General features: G+C 42.8%; 1 protein-coding gene across 2 annotated transcripts in view; it reads left to right on the top strand.

The window, feature by feature from the left end:
* Window positions 1-20,317, top strand: part of TBC1D23 (TBC1 domain family member 23) — a 121,231-nt gene that overhangs the window by 69,465 nt on the left and 31,449 nt on the right. For both annotated transcript variants that reach the window (XM_073616961.1, XM_073616960.1), the window contains exons 10-12: window positions 6,919-7,011; window positions 16,770-16,940; window positions 18,846-18,888. In XM_073616961.1, coding sequence (XP_073473062.1) covers window positions 6,919-7,011; window positions 16,770-16,940; window positions 18,846-18,888 — 307 coding nt within the window. The remainder of the gene's footprint in view (window positions 1-6,918; window positions 7,012-16,769; window positions 16,941-18,845; window positions 18,889-20,317) is intronic.

The following is a 20,317-nucleotide window of genomic DNA, read 5'->3' as shown; positions in this document are numbered from 1 at the left end:
GTCAGTGACACCAAGCAGTTTTTTTTTTTGTTTTTTTTTCTGATTACTGCATGGTGTCAGTTTGTGACAGTGTGTTAGGGCAGTTAGTGTTAGCCCCCTTTATGTCTAGGATACCCCCCCTAATAAAGTATTAACCCCTTGATCACCCCCCGTCGCCAGTGTCACTAAGTGATCGTTATTCTGATCGCAGTATTAGTGTCACTGGTGACGCTAGTTAGGTAGGTAAATATTTAGGTTCGCCGTCAGTGTTTTATAGCGACAGGGACCCCCATATACTACCTAATAAAGGTTTTAACCCCTTGATTGCCCCCTAGTTAGCACCTGCATTTTGCCCCTCCGCGCGACCCACCCCACCATCGATCGATCGATCGATCGATCGATCACTGTCACTTACAAAACACTAAACGCATAACTGCAGCGTTCGCAGAGTCAGGCCTTATCCCTGCGATCGCTAACAGTTTTTTTGGTAGCGTTTTGGTGAACTGCCAAGCACCAGCGGTCTAGTACACTCCGGTCATAGTCAAACCAGCACTGCAGTAACACTTGGTGACGTGGCGAGTCCCATAAATGCAGTTCGTAATAAGAAGGGAAGTTTGGGACTTTATATGAAGCAATTGAGTAGTGGAGGTAGATTACAATATAAACATATTTATTTAGTAGCATGAATTTACATACAAAAAAAATAAAAGAATATTTCATATCATATATACACGAGAGACGTGCACAAAGGCTGGGTTTGTAAAATGGAAAAATACATGCATAACATCATATGATCGAAACAATGAATGCATAAGAATAACATGTACATGCCAATAGCAGCAGGCCTACCACCGGCACATGCACCCACATGGTACATCTGTATCCACCAGATGGTATAAAAAACATCATGTATTAAAAATAGATAAATCTCAATCCGTATGGGGTATGTGGCTGCAGCATCATATAAAGCTACGCGTTTCGTGGGTATTCCCACTCGTCAGGAGCGGATGCGTCAGACATATTCTATGGAATAAAAAGATTTGATTTAAGGAACCGCACTTCTCAAAAAAGTTCAAAAAATGTTGGTATGGGTGGTTAACCACTGACACTCACCAACCCAGGCATAGACCGCAAAGTGGAGTGATCGGAGCAGGGCTGGCCGAGAACATGGCCTCAACGCGGGAGCTGAGGCGGCATAATACAGGATTGCAGCATCGGATAGGGCAAGAGCTTAAAGTATGGATGAGAGCTCCATGTAGCCAAGAAAGTAGAGTGTATTCAATGGGGCAAGGATATCTGGGAACAAGATTAAATATATGTGTAATTATAAGATATTCATCATAGTGATAGTATATAGTAGGAGATGGTGATACAAATAAATGAACCCAGTATAGCTCCATATAAGAGGCGTATAAATAATGTGAAAAAGGTAAGGAAGATACACATAATGCCCAAGGATGTGAAAGTATCTGTGTGTAGAAGTGATGAACATGAACATACAACAGATTGTGGTAGGAGTACTGATGGGAATACCACGTGGAATCAAGGGCAAATAGAATGAACAGAAAGCAAATCCACCAAGAGAGAGAAAAGAAAAGAAGGTAAAGATTAAGAAAGCAAAGGAGAATGCCTACCCTAATGCTGCAACGAAACAACCTCCAGCAGATCGTGTAGCTGGTGTGTGGAGACCCCAAAGGGGAACTGATGAATGGAGCAGTTCACTTGAATGGGGGATGTAATTATGCCGCCAACGCCACGCTAATGAGCCAATGGAGGCGAGGGAACCGCACCTGAAGTGAGTGACACTCAACAACCGACGCGGAGACCTCCCCATACCGGGACACAAGATGTTATGGCTAGATGCCGGCGCCATGACCTCATTTCTGACGTCGCACGCACGGAGTGAAGCCGTCACACAGAACAGCGTGACAAGCGTGGCGCCGATGCGCAAAGCGGCAGACGCCCCGTTCTCACAAACACTAGGTGCAGGGGGAGGAGGGGGAGAGTCCAGTGAGCGCATCGCAGCTCCCGCGATAGAGGTGGAGCCCAGCCATGTCCAAACACCGACCCATCCACCCACGTCAGACCATGACCAGGCAGAGGGAGTGTGCATGGAACATCTGGTTGGAGGCAGTCCGTGTGGGTGCATGAAACTTAGTGGAGAAATTGCTGCCTATAAAGAATAACATGTGCAAAGCATGGAAACATGGATGTTAAACAATATGGATGAATGTTTGTATTGGCAATGCGCTCACTGGACTCTCCCCCTGCACCTAGTGTTTGTGAGAACGGGGCGTCTGCCGATTTGCGCATCGGCGCCACGCTGTTCTGTGTGGCGGCTTCACTCCGTGCGTGCGACGTCAGAAATGAGGTCATGGCGCCGGCGTCTAGCCATAACATGTGTCCCGGTATGGGGAGGTCTCCGCGTCGGTTGTTGAGTGTCACTCACTTCAGGTGCGGTTCCCTCGCCTCCATTGGCTCATTAGCGTGGCGTTGGCGGCATAATTACATCCCCCATTCAAGTGAAATGCTCCATTCATCAGTTCCCCTTTGGGGTCTCCACACACCAGCTACACGATCTGCTGGAGGTTGTTTCGTTGCAGCATTAGGGTAGGCATTCTCCTTTGCTTTCTTAATCTTTACCTTCTTTTCTTTTCTCTCTCTTGGTGGATTTGCTTTCTGTTCACTCTATTTGCCCTTGATTCCACGTGGTATTCCCATCAGTACTCCTACCACAATCTGTTGTATGTTCATGTTCATCACTTCTACACACAGATACTTTCACATCCTTGGGCATTATGTGTATCTTCCTTACCTTTTTCATATTATTTATACGCCTCTTATATGGAGCTATACTGGGTTCATTTATTTGTATCACCATCTCCTGCTATATACTATCACTATGATGAATATATTATAATTACACATATATTTAATCTTGTTCCCAAATATCCTTGCCCCATTGAATACACACTACTTTCTTGGCTACATGGAGCTCTCATCCATACTTTAAGCTCTTGCCCTATCCGATGCTGCAATCCTGTATTATGCCGCCTCAGCTCCCGCGTTGAGGCCATGTTCTCGGCCAGCCCTGCTCCGATAACTCCACTTTGCGGTCTATGCCTGGGTTGGTGAGTGTCAGTGGTTAACCACCCATACCAACATTTTTTTGAACTTTTTTGAGAAGTGCGGTTCCTTAAATCAAATCTTTTTATTCCATAGAATATGTCTGACGCATCCGCTCCTGACGAGTGGGAATACCCACGAAACGCGTAGAGCTTTATATGATGCTGCAGCCACATACCCCATACGGATTGAGATTTATCTATTTTTAATACATGATGTTTTTTATACCATCTGGTGGATACAGATGTACCATGTGGGTGCATGTGCCGTGGTAGGCCTGCTGCTATTGGCATGTACATGTTATTCTTATGCATATATGTATTCATTGTTTTGATCATATGATGTTATGCATGTATTTTTCCATTTTACATACTCGGCCTTTGTGCACGTCTCTCGTGTATATATGATATGAAATATTCTTTTATTTTTTTGTATGTAAATTCATGCTACTAAATAAATATGTTTATATTGTAATCTACCTCCACTACTCAATTGCTTCATATAAAGTCCCAAACTTTCCTTCTTATTACGAACTGCATTTATGGGACTCGCCACGTCACCAAGTGTTACTGCAGTGCTGGTTTGACTACGACCGGGGTGTACTAGACCGCTGGTGCTTGCCAGTTCACCAAAACGCTACCAAAAAAACTGTTAGCGATCGCAGGGATAAGGCCTGACTCTGCGAACGCTGCAGTTATGCGTTTAGTGTTTTGTAAGTGACAGCGATCGATCGATGGTGGGGTGGGTCGCGCGGAGGGGCAAACTGCAGGTGCTAACTAGGGGGGCAATCAAAGGGTTAAAACCTTTATTAGGTAGTATATGGGGGTCCCTGTCGCTATAAAACACTGATGGCGAACCTAAATATTTACCTACCTAACTAGCGTCACCAGTGACACTAATACTGCGATCAGAAAAACGATCGCTTAGTGACACTGGTGACGGGGGGTGATCAAGGGGTTAATACTTTATTAGGGGGGGTTAGGGGGGTATCCTAGACCTAAAAGGGGCTAACACTAACTGCCCTAACACACTGTCACAAACTGACACCATGCAGTAATCAGGAGAAAAAAAAAAAAAAAACTGCTTGGTGTCAGTGTGACGGGTGGGGGGATCGGGGGGTGTTTTGTGTGCCTGGCATGTTCTACTGTGTGTGTGTGTGTTTTACACTCACAGTGATGTCTTCTCTCCTCGGCGCCGGAACGGAAAATACCAAGCCGAGGAGAGATGACATCATTTCCTTTGCTGCTGTTTAGCATACAGCAGCATAGGAATGATTCGATTGGCCGGCGGCGATCGCGAGGGGGGGCCACGATAAAGAAGCAAAAAAATAATAAAGAAAAAAAAAATAAAGCACCCCTGTCGCCCCCTGCTCTCGCGCTAAGGCGAACGCAAGCGTCGGTCTGTCGTCAAATGTAAACAGCAATTGCACCATGCATGTGAGGTGTCACCATGAGCGTCGGATCAAGGGCAGTAATTTTAGCAGTAGACCTCCTCTGTAAATCTACAGTGGTAACCTGTAAAGGCTTTTAAAGGCTTTTAAAAATGTATTTAATTTGTTGCCACTGCACGTTTGTGCGCAATTGTAAAGCATGTCATGTTTGGTATCCATGTACTCGGCCTAAGATCATCTTTTTTATTACATCAAACATTTGGGCAATATAGTGTGTTTTAGTGCATTAAAATTTTAAAAAGTGTGTTTTTTCCCCAAAAAATGCGTTTGAAAAATCGCTGCGCAAATACTGTGTGAAAAAAAAAATTAAACACCCACCATTTTAATCTGTAGGGCATTTGCTTTAAAAATTATATAATGTTTGGGGGGTTCAAAATAATTTTCTTGCAAAAGAAAAATAATTTTTTCATGTAAACAAAAAGTGTCAGAAAGGGCTTTGTCTTCAAGTGGTTAGAAGAGTGGGTGATGTGTGACATAAGCTTCTAAATGTTGTGCATAAAATACCAGGACAGTTCAAAACCCCCCAAATGACCCCATTTTGGAAAGTAGACACCCCAAGCTATTTGCTGAGAGGCATGTCGAGTCCATGGAATATTTTATATTGTGACACAAGTTGCGGGAAAGAGACAAATGCACAAATGCCATGGGAATATGTGAAATTACACCCCAAAATACATTCTGTTGCTTCTCCTGAGTACGGGGATACCACATGTGTGAGACTTTTTGGGAGCCTAGCCGCGTACGGGACCCGAAAACCAAGCACCGCCTTCAGGCTTTCTAAGGGCGTAAATTTTTGATTTCACTCTTCACTCCCTATCACAGTTTCGGAGGCCATGGAATGCCCAGGTGGCACAAAACCCGCCCCCAAATGACCCCATTTTGGAAAGTAGACACCCCAAGCTATTTGCTGAGAGGTATAGTGAGTGTTTTGCAGACCTCGCTTTTTGTCACAAAGTTTTGAAAATTGAAAAAAAAAAAGTTTTTTCTTGACTTTCTTCATTTTCAAAAACAAATGAGAGCTGCAAAATACTCACCATGCCTCTCAGCAAATAGCTTGGGGAGCTATCAGAGGACAATGACCTGGCAGGAAAGATTGCTCCATACACCTTTTTTGTTTGTGTGGCAGGCTGTATAAAAGAAACAAAAAGTGTCTTTCAAGTCAGCTTACCATGTCTCTAATGCATTCCTTTTTAGACCTCCAACAGGAACAATTGATGTTTATAAATTGAGATTTCCACTTTCATAATATGTTTTATAAGCCTAACCATACAAAACAATATAAACATTTTGCAATAATAAAATGATTTAGGCCTCATGCACACGAGACGCTGGTGCAAACTCTGCTGAACACAGGTTTTTAAAAGCTGAAACCTGTGTTTAGAAACGCCCGTTTTGCCGAGTTTGCATGCCGCGTTTAGCCGGCGTTTGCGTCTAGAAGCGTCTGCAGAATTACATTTTGCAACCCAACTTTGAGGCCCCGTATCTCGGGGCCACTTAGTGCTAGGAACCCCTGTGCTAGGTGTGCTAACACAGTGGAACTAGCACTACAACATATCCAAATTTGGGGTTCCTAGCACTAAGTGGCCCCAAGATATGGGGTCGCAAAATGTCAAGCACTTCTGCACCAGAGAATGACATTTTGTGACTCGACTTTGGGGCCCCATATCTTGGGGCCACTTTGTGCTAGGAACCCCAAATTTGGATATGTTATAGTGTTAGTCCAACTGTTAGCACACCAAATTTGGGGTTCCTAGCACTAAGTGACCCCGGGATATGGGGCCCCAAATTCGGGTCGCAAAATGTCAAGCACTTTTCTGCAGCAGAATAACATTTTGTGACCCGACTTTGGGGCCCCATATCTTGGGGCCACTTGGTGCTAGGAACCCCAGGTATAGTGCTAGTTCCACTGTGTTTGCATACCAAATTTGGGGTCCCTAGCACCAAGTGGCCCCAAGATATGGGGCCCCAAAGTCGGGTTGTAAAAAACACTTATAAACGCAAACGCGGCTAAACGCGGTACCGGTGTTTAGCCGCATTTGGCGTCTGAAACGTGGAAAACTTTTGCGTCTGAACCCATTTTTTTGCTTCTGGAAAAACAAGGTTAAACGCAACTGCCTAAAAATGCCAAAAAAACGAGACTGTGTACATGGACACATAGGATAACATTGAATGGGTTCAGGGGCAGTTGAAAAGTGTCCAAATGCCTCTGAACACGAGTTTAACAGTGTCTTGTGTGCATGAGGCCTTAAGAAAAAAAAAAAAAAAAAAAAGAAAACTGTGCATGACCAGCTTTAGAATCAAGTCTGTGTTTTTTTGTTTTGTTTTTTTTGCCTTTTTAAATTTGAATTACCGGGTTATTTTAGGAGGGCGTACGGTTCTTTGTGGTGGATTGCCGACCAGCCGAGCAGTACAATTCTGGCCACCTGTCTACGGCATTTCACTTGGACTCTGATTTGGTAAGGCATAACAATTGTCACTTGTAATGTTTGTATTGTGGTTATAAATATGTGCATTTTCCATTTCTTTACATATTGCTTTAAAAGCTAATATCTTAAACATATCGTACTGTACAATTTAGGATAATTTTGACGTAGCTGTAAATTCCATATTTTGGAGTACAGTACAAGACACAGGAATTGATTATTAGACAATGAGATGTGTTATCTCATATTCCATTACCTTCAGTTGATTGAACACTAGCAAAAACTTTGCTGGTCCCGCCTCCCAGTGTATCCATATAACCCCATTCAGTTCATGAGGCTCCAGTTTTTTTTTTTTTTTTTGTTTTTTTTCACTCTTCGTGTCCTTCGGTGATGGACTCCTCTTTCTGTTGGAGATTTCTCTCTTTCACCAGATTTACTTTTTTTTTTTTTTTTTTTTTTAATGATGCTTCTATCAGGATACAACTGCCTTTTGCGATCTGTCTCACTAGCAGTTTCCAGATTGATTACTCTCAATGTATACCACGGGAACCAGATGCTGTGGCAGCGGGGCTGGCCTGTAATGTATGCTTTGAGCACTGGATTCTGCTTTTTGCCCTCAGCTTGCCATGTGGTGCAGCAACTGTAGTTAGCCGCAGGGTGTTCTACAAATCCAGGGATGTGGTCCATTTCTACAGCACCCTAACCCTGAAGAAGCCTTTAGGGGTATGCCCACCATGACAGGCGAAGCCTTGACCCTGAAGGGGACCAGTGACGTGGACATGGTGAGACATGGTTTCCTGTACCTTTTTTTTACATACTGGTTGCTGGCTATGCATGCCCTCTTGAATCATTACTTGGAACTGAAGTACACACTAGATTATATTCTTTTATCTTACAAGACACACCACAATGCTAACACACCCAAGCAGTTTATGATTTATAGGTTATGAGATAATCTACACTTTTTGTGTTTTTTCTTTTTTTCCATAGTTATTACTGTTTTGCTTTATTAACGTGGATGACGTTATTACAGCATGACCTATTTTTATTTGGCAGTCTTTTCATCCACTTCACTAATGTAAATTCCTCTCTGGCATGTGACCGAGTGCATATAAGCCTCCTAACTGTGCACTTCAGACACAGTTTTTCACTGTTGATGCAAGCTGATCATTTGCTGTCTTACCTGTTAAAAAGAAGAGAAGGTACCAGATCATCTCATAGGGTCGTAGTGTTGGGTGAATGTAGGGCCCAACATTGGGAGGGGGGATAGTGACTCACCTTAATTGGGGTGGTGCCCTTTACCTTAGGTCCCGAACTAGGAAAGCATATGAGGAAAAAGTGTGGTGGTGGGAAGGAACCCAAATTGTTCTACGGGATAAAAGGATTGGGCAATCTTCTCCCAACAGTTTTTAAAAATTCTTTATTTGTGTCAAAAATACATGAAAATATAAGTTAGCAGACAACATACAATGAAAATAAAATAACATTAAAAGACAATGTTGCCACAGGCCCAAACGCACCCAGAGCGAGGGCACTTGATGGATGAAGGGGTCGCACTGGTTATAACTGTGTCCGATGCATATGAACTAATAGACCTGGGATAGTGGGAGAGGGCTTCAGACAGGAAGCATACAGCGGTGTCAGTAAAGGGCAATACACTCGCATTCCAGACCTCTGTCCGCTCTATTTCCCAGAATCAATCGAGTTATATGCAATATACAATTAAGGACACAGACACTCTCATGACAGTATCTACGGATGAAATGTGGATTGAAAATAAAGTCGCTGAAATCTGCTGGTGAAGGATGAGGTGGACTAGATCAGTGGTGATGGCTCAAGCAGTGATGGAACCTGAGGAATTCTAATGCCGCGTACACACGGTCGGACTTTACGGCGGACTTTACGGCGGACTTTACGGCGGACTTTACGGCGGACTTTACGGCGGACTTTACGGCGGACTTTACGGCGGACTTTACGGCGGACTTTACGGCGGACTTTACGGCGGACTTTACGACGGACTTTACGACGGACTTTCTGAATGAACGGACTTGCCTACACACAATCCACCAAAGTCCGTCGAATTCATACCTGATGACGTACGACCGGACTAAAACAAGGAAGTTCATAGCCAATAGCTGCCCTAGCGTGGCTTTTTGTCCGGCGAACTAGCATACAGACAAGCAGACTTTTCGACCGGACTCTATTTCGACGGATTGATTTAAAACCTGTTTCAAATCTAAGTCCGTCCAACTTTTGAGAAAACAAAGTCCGCTGGAGCCCACACACGATTGAATTGTCCGACAAAATCCCGTCCGCCGGGCAAAGTCTGCCGTAAACTCCGCTCGTGTGTACGCAGCATTAGGGTTGATAATCAGTAGGCTGTTCCTTGAGATGAGCATAGAAGGAGAAAGCGCCCTCCATACTGGAGATACACAAGTTACTCACAGTTGGCAGATCGAGAGGCTGCTGAAGGCAGCCTCTCGATCTGAAGCTCTCTCCCACTATCCCAGGTTTGTTAGTTCATATGCATCAGACAGTTATAACCAGTACGGCCCTTCATGCATCAAGTGCCCTCCACTCTGGGTGTCTGTGTGCCTGTGGCAACATTGTCTTTTAATGTTATTTTATTTTCATTGTATGTAGTCTGCTTAATTATATTTTCATGTATTTTTGACACTACCTGTCTTACCTGTTGCTTGATATTGCAGAGATACAGCCACAGTAACTTGGGTTATTGCAATTCCCTCATGCCAGACACACTGAAAATCCTCAGTCCACATCCATTCTGTAAGTACCCTGCACGGGAAGATTCTCCCTTGGCACTGACAGATTAGAAGTGCTTCCTTCATTTATTAGAATGTGAATTGCCTGGCTCACTTATGTTTGCTGAAGGCAAGGGAGGCACTAACATTTTAGTGGAGGCTGCTGAAGATTTTTCACCACCAAAATTTTGTGAAGTTAAATCTTATGGCTTCTTACCATATGCTGGCAATAGTGGACTGATTGATCAGGTAGTGCTTGCTAGTTTATGACTAGATACACCTAGTTCTGCACAGCATCCACATATTTCATTAGGCACAAGAATTAAGGGAACATTTAGAAAGCCCTTTTTCTTTTTTGATCAAGCCAATTGGGCTCTCTGATTGGTTTTGAAGAGATTTCTCACTCCTCCTGACATGTTTTCTTCCTTGTACCCTATGGAAGAGGATTTCGTAAAAAGATGGACTGTTCCCACTGTGGACCCAGCCATTCCCAGCACTAAACAATCAATCTATTTTTTCCTATTTTGGGTATACCCCCCCACCCTAAAAGGATTCAGATGATAGGCATTTGGGGACTCTTTTGAAGTTCTCCTTATCTCTGGTAGGCTGGCATTGTAGCTTACTATTGCCGCTCTGTCAGTTGCCCACGCTATGGCAAACTGGACTGGAGAACTCTGCAGTGAATATTCTCCTGGTATTGATAATCCTGTTATTTTTGCAAGATTACACCTCTTGCCCTTGAATACATGTAGATGGTTACAGAAGATCCACAATCGCACCTCCCTATTAATTTATCCTCCTCCACTGAATGTCTCCGATCTGCTTGCCCACTCCGTCATCATCTACTGCAGGTTTTTCATTTTGTGGTAGACTCTTTACCTCCAAGCCCACCAGACCTGCTAAAAAGCCACCTTCAAAATGAGGATTTGCCCCACCCGTGGATGTGAGGGGTGTCTACTGGCATATGCTCCAGCTTAGAGCAGAGATGCCCCAGTCCTTTATTTCAGGCCTGTTCACACTGTTGCATTTTTCCAGTGCTTTTTGCAGAAATGCGCTACAGTCCATTTAACATGGTTTCCAAGGGACACGTTCACATGTTTGCTTTTTTTCAGCTGCTGGGTTTTTGGAAAGGGTTGGGGACTTTTTTTAAACACAAAATGGTGCATTTTAGTTTCAATAGACTTCAGTGGAGAAGCTAAGGAAAAGCATGTAGTGGGTTTTTGCCAGGTTTTGCATATTTTTATCTGCCCAAGAACAAATTGGCCAAAAAAAAAATCATAAAAAATGCAAAGTGTATAAAAAAAAGTGTGAAAAACGCATCGCAAAAAGCACCACAGAAACGGATCAAAAGCAAACTGCATAGGTGTGAACCAGACCTCACTGTCTTTTGGAGAGGCCCACAAAAATTACTGCCCTCTGTTTTTAACTACCCAGTTTCAACCAGCTACTTCACAAAAGCAGACAATATCCCTGCACCTCCTTGCAGTTTTATAGTCACAAAGGTTTGGTCATCGCCTTCCCCTTTTGGAAAAAATTACAAGGATATTCGAAATCCTGCGCAGGGCCCATTGTCTATTTAGGGACACATGTCCCATCGTGGCCTTTAAAACATTTTGTCGCAATTACTGCAGCAGGTAGGCTTCTGGCTGCTCTTCTGTAGATCTGTCACTGTGTGTCTCATTTGAGAGTTTTGTTCTAGCAAATGCAATGTGATGGGTTATACTTCCTTTGTGTCTCATCAATGTAGTCCTTGCATTGCTGAAAATAAATCGCCACAAATCTGTGGTGCATTTTTATTAGACCTAAATACAAATATATATAGAATATTCATATCCTAGAGTGCCTTGAACTTTTTTTTTTTTCTTTTTTACAGGGCTCCTAAGCCCAGTTATTTGAACCAATTTCCCAAATGCTGATGATCACACTTCTCCCTTTTTCGGTAGATCCCACTTCCTTCTCGGGCCCCTCCCCCTGACCTTCTGTCATCTGGGGTACTTGGATCTAATTGTGACACAATTCTCATTCATGTTCTCGCTTTATCACAATGTTTTTTTCTCTCTATTTGGTCCACAGAATTATACGTTCATTGGCACCTCTTGTTTTCCCCCTCATAAGAATTTTTCCCAGGTTCTGCTGATGGACACTTTTTTTTTTTTTAAGGCAGCCTGTGCTTTGTTCTCTCCATTCAGGGCCACTAGGACTCTTCTCACTATATGAGGAGGATAATTCTACTACCTAGAGCTCTTTTCGCTTGGCCTTCACATGGCGAACTCCATCTTAAAACTTATTGTAGTTTCTCATCTTGCAACTTCTTCTGTCTGTATTTTTCAAACACCTAGCCCTTAGTACCCTGCAGGTATTAGTTCGGCATTGTAGGTCCTCCTTTTAACACCTTGGTTCTTGCACTCCCTGTGCACTCATCTTGCAAGCTCTTCTTTGTCACCCTGCTCCAACCTACTTTGTCCCTCTGGGGCTTACTTGGCATGCTCTTGCCCATGCAGAGCCATCCCCTTGTGCTCTTGGAGGTTACTTCCTTAAAAAGTCCTTTGTAAAAATGGAGCAGCTTTCTCTCCAGTAGTTTCCCACTACTTTTTTTCTAGAAGCTCCTCATTTTTTGATGCTACACAAGGACAAAGTATCCTAAAAGACAATCCTTCTTGCTTCCCTGGTGGCCTTCCTATCCCCTTTTGTGGGAACATCATTCTCCCACCCCCTGTCCTGCTTTGAAGGCATATCAAACAATTTTCACTTAACATTATAGGTGGGATCAGGACTGTCATCTACCTGCCATGTCTTCCCTTGGGAAATGTACCCCTCCATCTGTTCTCCCACAGGGTGGTCCTGTATGGGATTCCTCCCTTGTCTTGTACCTGATTGGGTGTTTTCCCTTTCTTTTTTTTTCCTAGGGCTTCCACCATCAGGGAATGACTTCCTTCTTCCCTACCTGAGCCCATTCCCCTGAAGGTGTTGGGGTTCCTGGGCTTTTTCAGCATTTTTTTTTTTCTCCATTTATTGCTTGTGGATGTTCCATTTTCTAATGCTGGCCATACACTAGACCAGTGATGGCGAACCTTGGCACTCCAGATGTTTTGGAACTACATTTCCCATGATGCTACACTACACTACAGAGTGCATGAGCATCATGGGAAATGTAGTTCCAAAACATCTGGGGTGCCAAGGTTCGCCATTACTGAAGTAGACGAAAAATCGGACGAAAATCGGTCGTTTAGACACTTTATTCATTTTTCGGCAAGTTAATAGGCACAAATCGTTAATCAGTTGTGACATATTTGTGGCAAAAAAAAACGAGCGGCAAGTTTGGAAAACTGATGCTGTATGAACGATGAATTTCAAGGTTAATGCCTTATTCGTCTGTGAAAAAACGAATGGTTGCTACTGCGCATGGGTGAAAAACATTTAACCGGAAGGCACGTTCACGTCAAAAGGTCACGGCAAATCGTACACACCACCAATTATATAACCTGCAACCTCGTCAATCGTGATAATACCTGTCTTGTAGAAAAACTAGTACAACAGACCAAATATGCAATATTAAAACTTTATTGCAATTTGTTATTTTTTGATAAAGTAAAGAAATAGTTTTACAAACTTTTTTTGTGCATATTTTTTTTTTTTTTTAACCACTTCAAACCCGGAAGATTTGGCTGCTCAATGACCAGGCCATTTTTTACGATACGGCGCTGCGTCGCTTTAACTGGCAACTGTGCGGTCGTTCGACGCCATACCCAAACACAACTGATGTTCTTTTTTTCCCACAAATAGAGCTTTTATTTTGGTGGTATTTGATAATCTCTGCAGTTTTTATTTTTTGCGCTATAAACAAAAAAAAAAGCGACAAATTTGACAAAAACACAATATTTTGTACTTTTTGCTATAATAAATATCACAATTTAAAAAAAAAAAAGCAATTTTTTTCTCAGTTTAGGCCGATATGTATGCTTCTACATATTTTTGGTAATAAAAATCGCAATAAGCGTATATTGATTGGTTTGCGCAAAAGTTACAAAGCTACAAAATAGGGGATTTATGACATTTTTAATTATTATTTTTTTTACTAGTAATGGCGGCAATCTGCGTTACAACACCCCCCCCCCCCCCCCCCCCGAGAGACATGCCAGACACGTTTTTGGGACGCTTGACAATTTATACAGCGATCATTGCTATTAAAATGCACTAATTACTGTATAAATGTCACCTGGCAGGGAAGGGGCTAACACTAGGGGGAGTTAACTGTGTTCCCTAGTGTGTGTTCTAACTGTAGGGGGAAGGGACTTACTATAGGCGATGACAGATCGTGGTTCCTAGCTATTAGGAACTCACGATCTGTCTCACCTCTCCTCAGAGAACAGGGATTTGTGTGTTTACACACGCACGTCCCTGTTCTGCCTCTCGTGCCCGTGGTCATCGCGACCGCAGGCCATGAGCATCGGCACCCCCGCAGTGCAGCTGGTGCGCGCCTGCTATCCCTCTTAAAGAAGCCGACGTACAGCTATGACGATTCGCGGGATCGTGCCGGCCTGCTACAGTATAATGGCGGCGGATGGTCGACAAGTGGTTAATGGCCTCCAAAAATGTTAAACATTATTGTCACATTTTACATAGCATTATACATCCATCAAACAATGATTTTTAATTATCTCTCATGGTTTTCAAAACTGTAATTTTTTGACAAACATTATCAGTAGTCTGGAGGTCTGCAGAATAAACCTGGTTTGAGTTTATCTTTAAAGTTTGTGATGGCAGTCATCCCTACTATAGTGCCATGAGTGCATGTCCACATATGGGATGTTTGGGTGCATGAAAACACTACTACCATATGTGTCCATACATATTTGACTTGTTGAGCCTGCACACAACTATAGTAGAGGTGACTGGCTGCACAAACTTTAAAGACCGCTTTACTCAAACCAGGTTTTTCCTAGGCAGGCCTGAAGTATAAATGTGCATGAAGCACCCACATTACAGATGCATTATATAAAACATATTATTTCCACAATAAAGTGCTTGTCCTCAACATTAGAAATATATGAACTTTACTTCTGGTACATGACCCCAGATGTACTCCATGCCATTTACCCCACTAGCTCCGATCGCTGCTGGCGCTGCCTGGGGGATAGAGGTACCCTCCTTCATATCTACTGGAGCTGCCCACTGATCGCCCCTTTTCGGACCTCGGTCCAGCAGCTGTTGGCCCGCCTTCTCGAAAGGCCGAACTCCATCACTTCGAAATTTTTCCTACTGGGTTTGTCACCACTGAAAATCCCAGTACCCTATAAGAAACTGGTACGTCCTATCCCCCCGCTGTCTTGTGGCACTAAATTGGAAACGGCGCTCCCCTCCCTCCCCCGAGGCCCTGCATGCCAGGATTAAGGATGTGGAAATGATGGAAAAAATGACCGCTAGAATACAGAACAGACTGGAGGTCCATGATGAGGTCTGGGAGCTGTAGCACCTCCAGGAGGATCCACCTTGAACAGGTAGATAAGCTCTACCTCCTTACTCTCTCTTCCCCCTCTCTCTTTCCTTTCTTTTCATTATGAGTCCTCTAGTGACTCCTATTTTCATATATGCAAGTTAATATATTTTGTTTATAACTATATATCGATGCACTTACAATGTTCTAATAGCATTAGATATGTAACCACTGTTGCCTTTAAGTAAAACACCAATTGCTGGGTGTGATTGTGTAACAGTATGTGTTACTTAGGAAGACCGAAATCTTCCCGTTTATGTACACATGTAATGTGTATTGCATTTGCTTATGTCAAAATTTGAAGAAAAAAAAAAAAGTAATAGATGAAGTTTTGGTGCAAATTTTTGCAAACAATGACCACATGAACTGAACTATTCAAATAGGGCCTAACGACTGGGCAGAGATTCCAGTGGTGAATTTGAGGTCTTCAAAACTTCATCCAGTTGCCAGGAAACTAAGTGTTGCTACCAGTCTCTGCTCCGCTGTGATGCTAGTTCTTAAGGCTGTGTCCTTTTTTGTTATGAGAGGTGACACTTGACTCAGGAGCAGCTGAAAGGACTCATCAGGCATCCTCAGATAATTTCTGATAATCATCAGAATTGTTTTCCTTGAGCTCTTGAACCAATCTCATATGAGAGAAGTCATCACGGTTCTTTAGCCACTCTTTACTCCATAATCTTCACCTTTTGCTTCTGGGCTCCTCTGCTTGCTGTATAGCCATCACTCCAAGCAATTACTATGAAGGTGGTGCTGATGTAGGTGATGCAGTAGAGATGCTCACTACGCAAAAGGTTTGTTCTGATGAGCAAACGTTGCTCCTCTGGGCGTATACATAAACCACAGGAAGCCAGGGTGCTTAGGTCAAATACATTTTGTCACTTCCTTTTCATATGCAAAGACCCCACGACAAAACGATAAATTGATGTTTGTAAACGATTTACTGTTCAAAAATCGATCATTACCTGATGGCGTGATTGTTTGCTCTCACGAACTTATGTTTTTCGTAAGTGCGCTCGGACGATTTTTCGTCTGGTATATGGCCAGCATAAGAATCAATTCCTGTGTCCTGTACTTTACGATTTTGAGATAATAAAAATGTTGACATATTTGTAAATTCCATCTCTCGTAATACAGTATAAGACGCAGGAATTCATTCTTAGACCATGGGTTATATGCCACTACCTTCAGGTGATTGCACACTGGCAAAAGCTTTGGTGGGCCTGCCCCCAAGTGTATCTATATAACCCTACCCACTCTGTAAGCCTCCTGTGTGTTAGCAAGAAGTAAGGAGAGAACAGGCGAAAATGGGAGGAACCTGTGTCTTGTACTCTACTCTAACATACGCAATTTACAAGTATATCAAAATAAAGTCAATCTATAGGCAAAATTTGCAATGAACCCCCTCTCATCCTTTCATCATTTGTTTGCACGGCTTCTGGGTGTAGAAAATGGTGATCCGTTGCTGCATTCTGCCAGACCCCCCCACCAGTGTGTTGATGCAGTTCTGTGTATGTGACAGCTTTTGTGTGTTGCAGATGCTGCAGAACCCCGGAGAGTTTGCCCTGTCAGTGAAGTCTCTCCTGGAAGCTCAGAAGCAATCCCTGGAGTCTGGCTCAGTAGCTGCAGGAGAACACCTGTGCTTTATGGGCAGTGGAAGGGAAGAGGAGGACATGTATATGAACATGGTGCTCGCTCACTTCTTACAGGTAGGAGCTCGTTACCTTTTATGGGGCAGTCTGGAGTTGGGGTAATGCATCATATGTTTGGGTGCATATACAATGATGGTTATGATGTATGTTTTTTCATTCTATCCTAAAACTACAAAGGGAATTGGACTGGTCTACAAGGCAGGGGGACATCTGTTGTAAACGTTTACACCCGTTTTAATAAAGCCTCATTATATATCCGTGTTCCACATTCCACTATTGGTAGGTTCCTCCTATGATGTGGAACTGCCCTCATATATTCAACCTCCCCTCACCCTTTCCCCTGAGAAGAACAGTAAATATATGAGCAGATGCAGATCGGTGCTTTAGACTTTCCAGATCCTGTGCATGTGTGAGCTGGTGGACTGCCTGCAGGGAGAGCACCCACCCCATTGGGTAAACACCGTTTCCTGCATCTAAGATCTGTTTATAGTATTTGTCAGAAGGGCAAGGGGAAAGGAGAGTTTTTATTGTAGAACTGCACTTCCACTTTATGGAGGAAACCTAGCAAGCATGGGGTTTGGAACACCTACAATATATTTATTAACCAATTCAGTTTCGGAAGCTTTTACCCTTCATGTCTAGGCCATTTTTTGCTATTTGGCACTGTGCTACTTTAAGTGGTGATTGTGCAGTCATGCAACGCTGTACCCAAATTAAGTTTGTCATTTTTCTTTTCACACAAATAGCTTTCATTTGGTGGTATTTGATCACCACTGGGTTTTTTAATCTTTTTGAGATATAAATGAAAAAAGGACCGAAAATTTTGAAGAAAAATTATTTTTTACCTTCTGCTATAAAACCTATATCAAATACAATTTAAAAAAAAATTCTTCATAAATTTTGGTCAAAATGTATTCTGCTACATGTGTTTAATAAACAAAAATCCCAGTAAGCCTCGGTTCACACCAGAGGCGGCACGACTTGCAGGTCGCCTCACCGAGGCGACCTGCACACGACTGCCAGGGCGACTTGCAAAACGACTTCTGTATAGAAGTCTATGCAAGTCGCCCCCAAAGTCGTACAGGAACCTTTTTCTAAGTCGGAGCGACTTGCGTCGCTCCGATTAGAACGGTTCCATTGTACTGAACGGGACGCTACTTGTCAGGCGACCTAGGTCGCCTGACAAGTCGTCCCAGTGTGAACCGAGGCTAAGAGTATATTGATTAGTTTGCATGAAAGTTATAGGGTCTACAAACTATGGTGTGTGTGTATATATAGTGGAATTTTTTATTTTATACTACTAATGGCGACGATCAACAATTTATAATGGGACTGCAATAGTGCAGCTTCCAATCTGACACTGACGCTGGGGGGAACTGACTAACTGCCGCTGTCATCACCAGTGATATTAATACAGTAATCAGTGAAAATACTATACGCTGACACTATACTAATGACACTGGCTGGGAAGAAGTTAACATCTAGGGTGATCAAGGGGTTAAATGTGTGCCTAACTATGTGTAATGTAAAGTTTGCTGCTTTTACTAATTGGTTTCTAACTTTCTCATCCCTACTTTGTAGGGATGAGAAACACAGAAATCATTCCCTGTGTACAGAGCTTTGTTGAATGTCAGCACAGAGCTCTGGGCTGTGAATGTACACAGCAGATCAGCAGGTCCCAGCCATGAATCATTGGCCGGGACTTGCTGACAGGCTCCCACTGCATACAATGACAGTGGATGCTGGCAGGGGAGTGCATATGTGCTTGCCCTAAACCCAGAAGTAGGCAGCAATGTACGGGTACGTCGCATTGCCTACAGCGGCCGCTCGTCCGCAGAACATGACAGGTGGTCGCTAGGTGGTTAATCTGAAGAGTGAAAAAAACAAATCTGCTTTGTAGAACATTTATACTAGTTATGTTCTACTTTCTATTGATAATGTCACAATTTGTATTCTTTACAGAAAAACAAGGAATATATTAGTATAGCCAAAGGAGGATTTATGGGTGAGTTTCTACTTTTCTCTTTTCCCACAGCGGCTCCCAAATATAAAAAAAAAAAATTGTTTGTGGCAAAGTGTTGTATCCTTATTTCTTTTATTTTTTTTTTTATTCTTCTTTTTGTTTAAGGTTTTGCTGGTTGACAAGAAAATAGACTACATTTAAAAGGTGCAGGATCTATACGCCAGCTACTATATCTAGATAGACTAGACGATTTTTTCTTTAACCTAGACGATTAAAGAAAAAATGTTGGGCAGCAGTCACTTGAGTTTCTTTTAACGTTTATGGCTGATCACAAGTCTAGAATAGAGTGTTTAAGGGATGCGGGATACCCGAAAAGAGAACAAAAGTAGAAAAGGTATTGTAAAGTAGCAGTAAGCCTGGGTAATTGCTTGCACTGTGGGAACAGCCAGACAGATCTATGACCCTGTAAGAGCACTCAGTCTTTTTTTTTTTTTTTTTTTTTTTAAGTTGCAGTGGCTCTATATCGCTAAACAAATTGTACCTTGACCCTCTGATAGTAGTCAGTGGTACCTTGACTTATAGGCGGTTAATTCTCCATACAATGTCCAAAAGTAGCATCTACCCAGCTTCTCTGCAGCATTCTTTAACAAGATTTCCTTCTGCCCGACTTCCTCAAGATGTTCCCTCCAGCAGAGTTTAAGTCCTTAGGCCTTGCCTCATGCTGCAGCTTCTGCAGCATGTGCCAGAGGCCCAAGTGGGGAGACACTCTAAACACACATCCTCTCCAGGAAAAAGCCAAGGAGGTAGACCGCACACTCTGGAAAAGTGACCCACATATTTCTCGTCTTCCAAACTATACCTCTCAACAAGGTATTGGTTAGGTCAGATGCACATTCATAACTCATAAAGTGTTTGTCCTTCCCATTTTGCTTACTGGAACTTCTTTCACTTAAATGGCAAAAACAGTCAACCCACTGAGCTTAGAGAAGAGCTGCAGGGCCTAGAAAAAGGTAGACAGATGCTCAGGCTGATTAGAGCCTGGCATCAACTATATTTGTTTAGAGACACAACAGAATAGGGCAGGGATTTTAGACTGTGATAATGAGTGGGTTGAAAATGGTGCCTGGTGTAATGTTTTAAAACATAGCTGCCGCTTTAAGAAGGTGTAAACACTGAACCAAATAAAAAATTAAATGTAAAGGTGTTGGCGCTAAAAACATCAAGGTGAATAATACAAATTGGGTGTGAACAGTATTAGGAAAAAACTAGTAGTGATTAAAAAAGCAAATGAATATATAAATTCCAAAGTGACAATCCCAACACCATAAATAAATGTGAATCTTCTGGTTTGATGTTCCTTCAAAATGTTACCTATATACTTATTGGACAGATGTGGTGATGTTTTATTTGTGTGGTGAAAAGGCTTAAGGCAGAGGGGTGACCCAAGGAAGTTGCAAACAGTTAGGCCTTC

Source organism: Aquarana catesbeiana, linkage group LG02, assembly GCF_042186555.1.
Source record: "Aquarana catesbeiana isolate 2022-GZ linkage group LG02, ASM4218655v1, whole genome shotgun sequence".
In the NCBI taxonomy this organism is placed as follows: Eukaryota; Metazoa; Chordata; class Amphibia; order Anura; family Ranidae; genus Aquarana; species Aquarana catesbeiana.
Note: the sequence above shows the minus strand (reverse complement) of the source record. Positions and strands in the feature narration are given on the sequence as shown.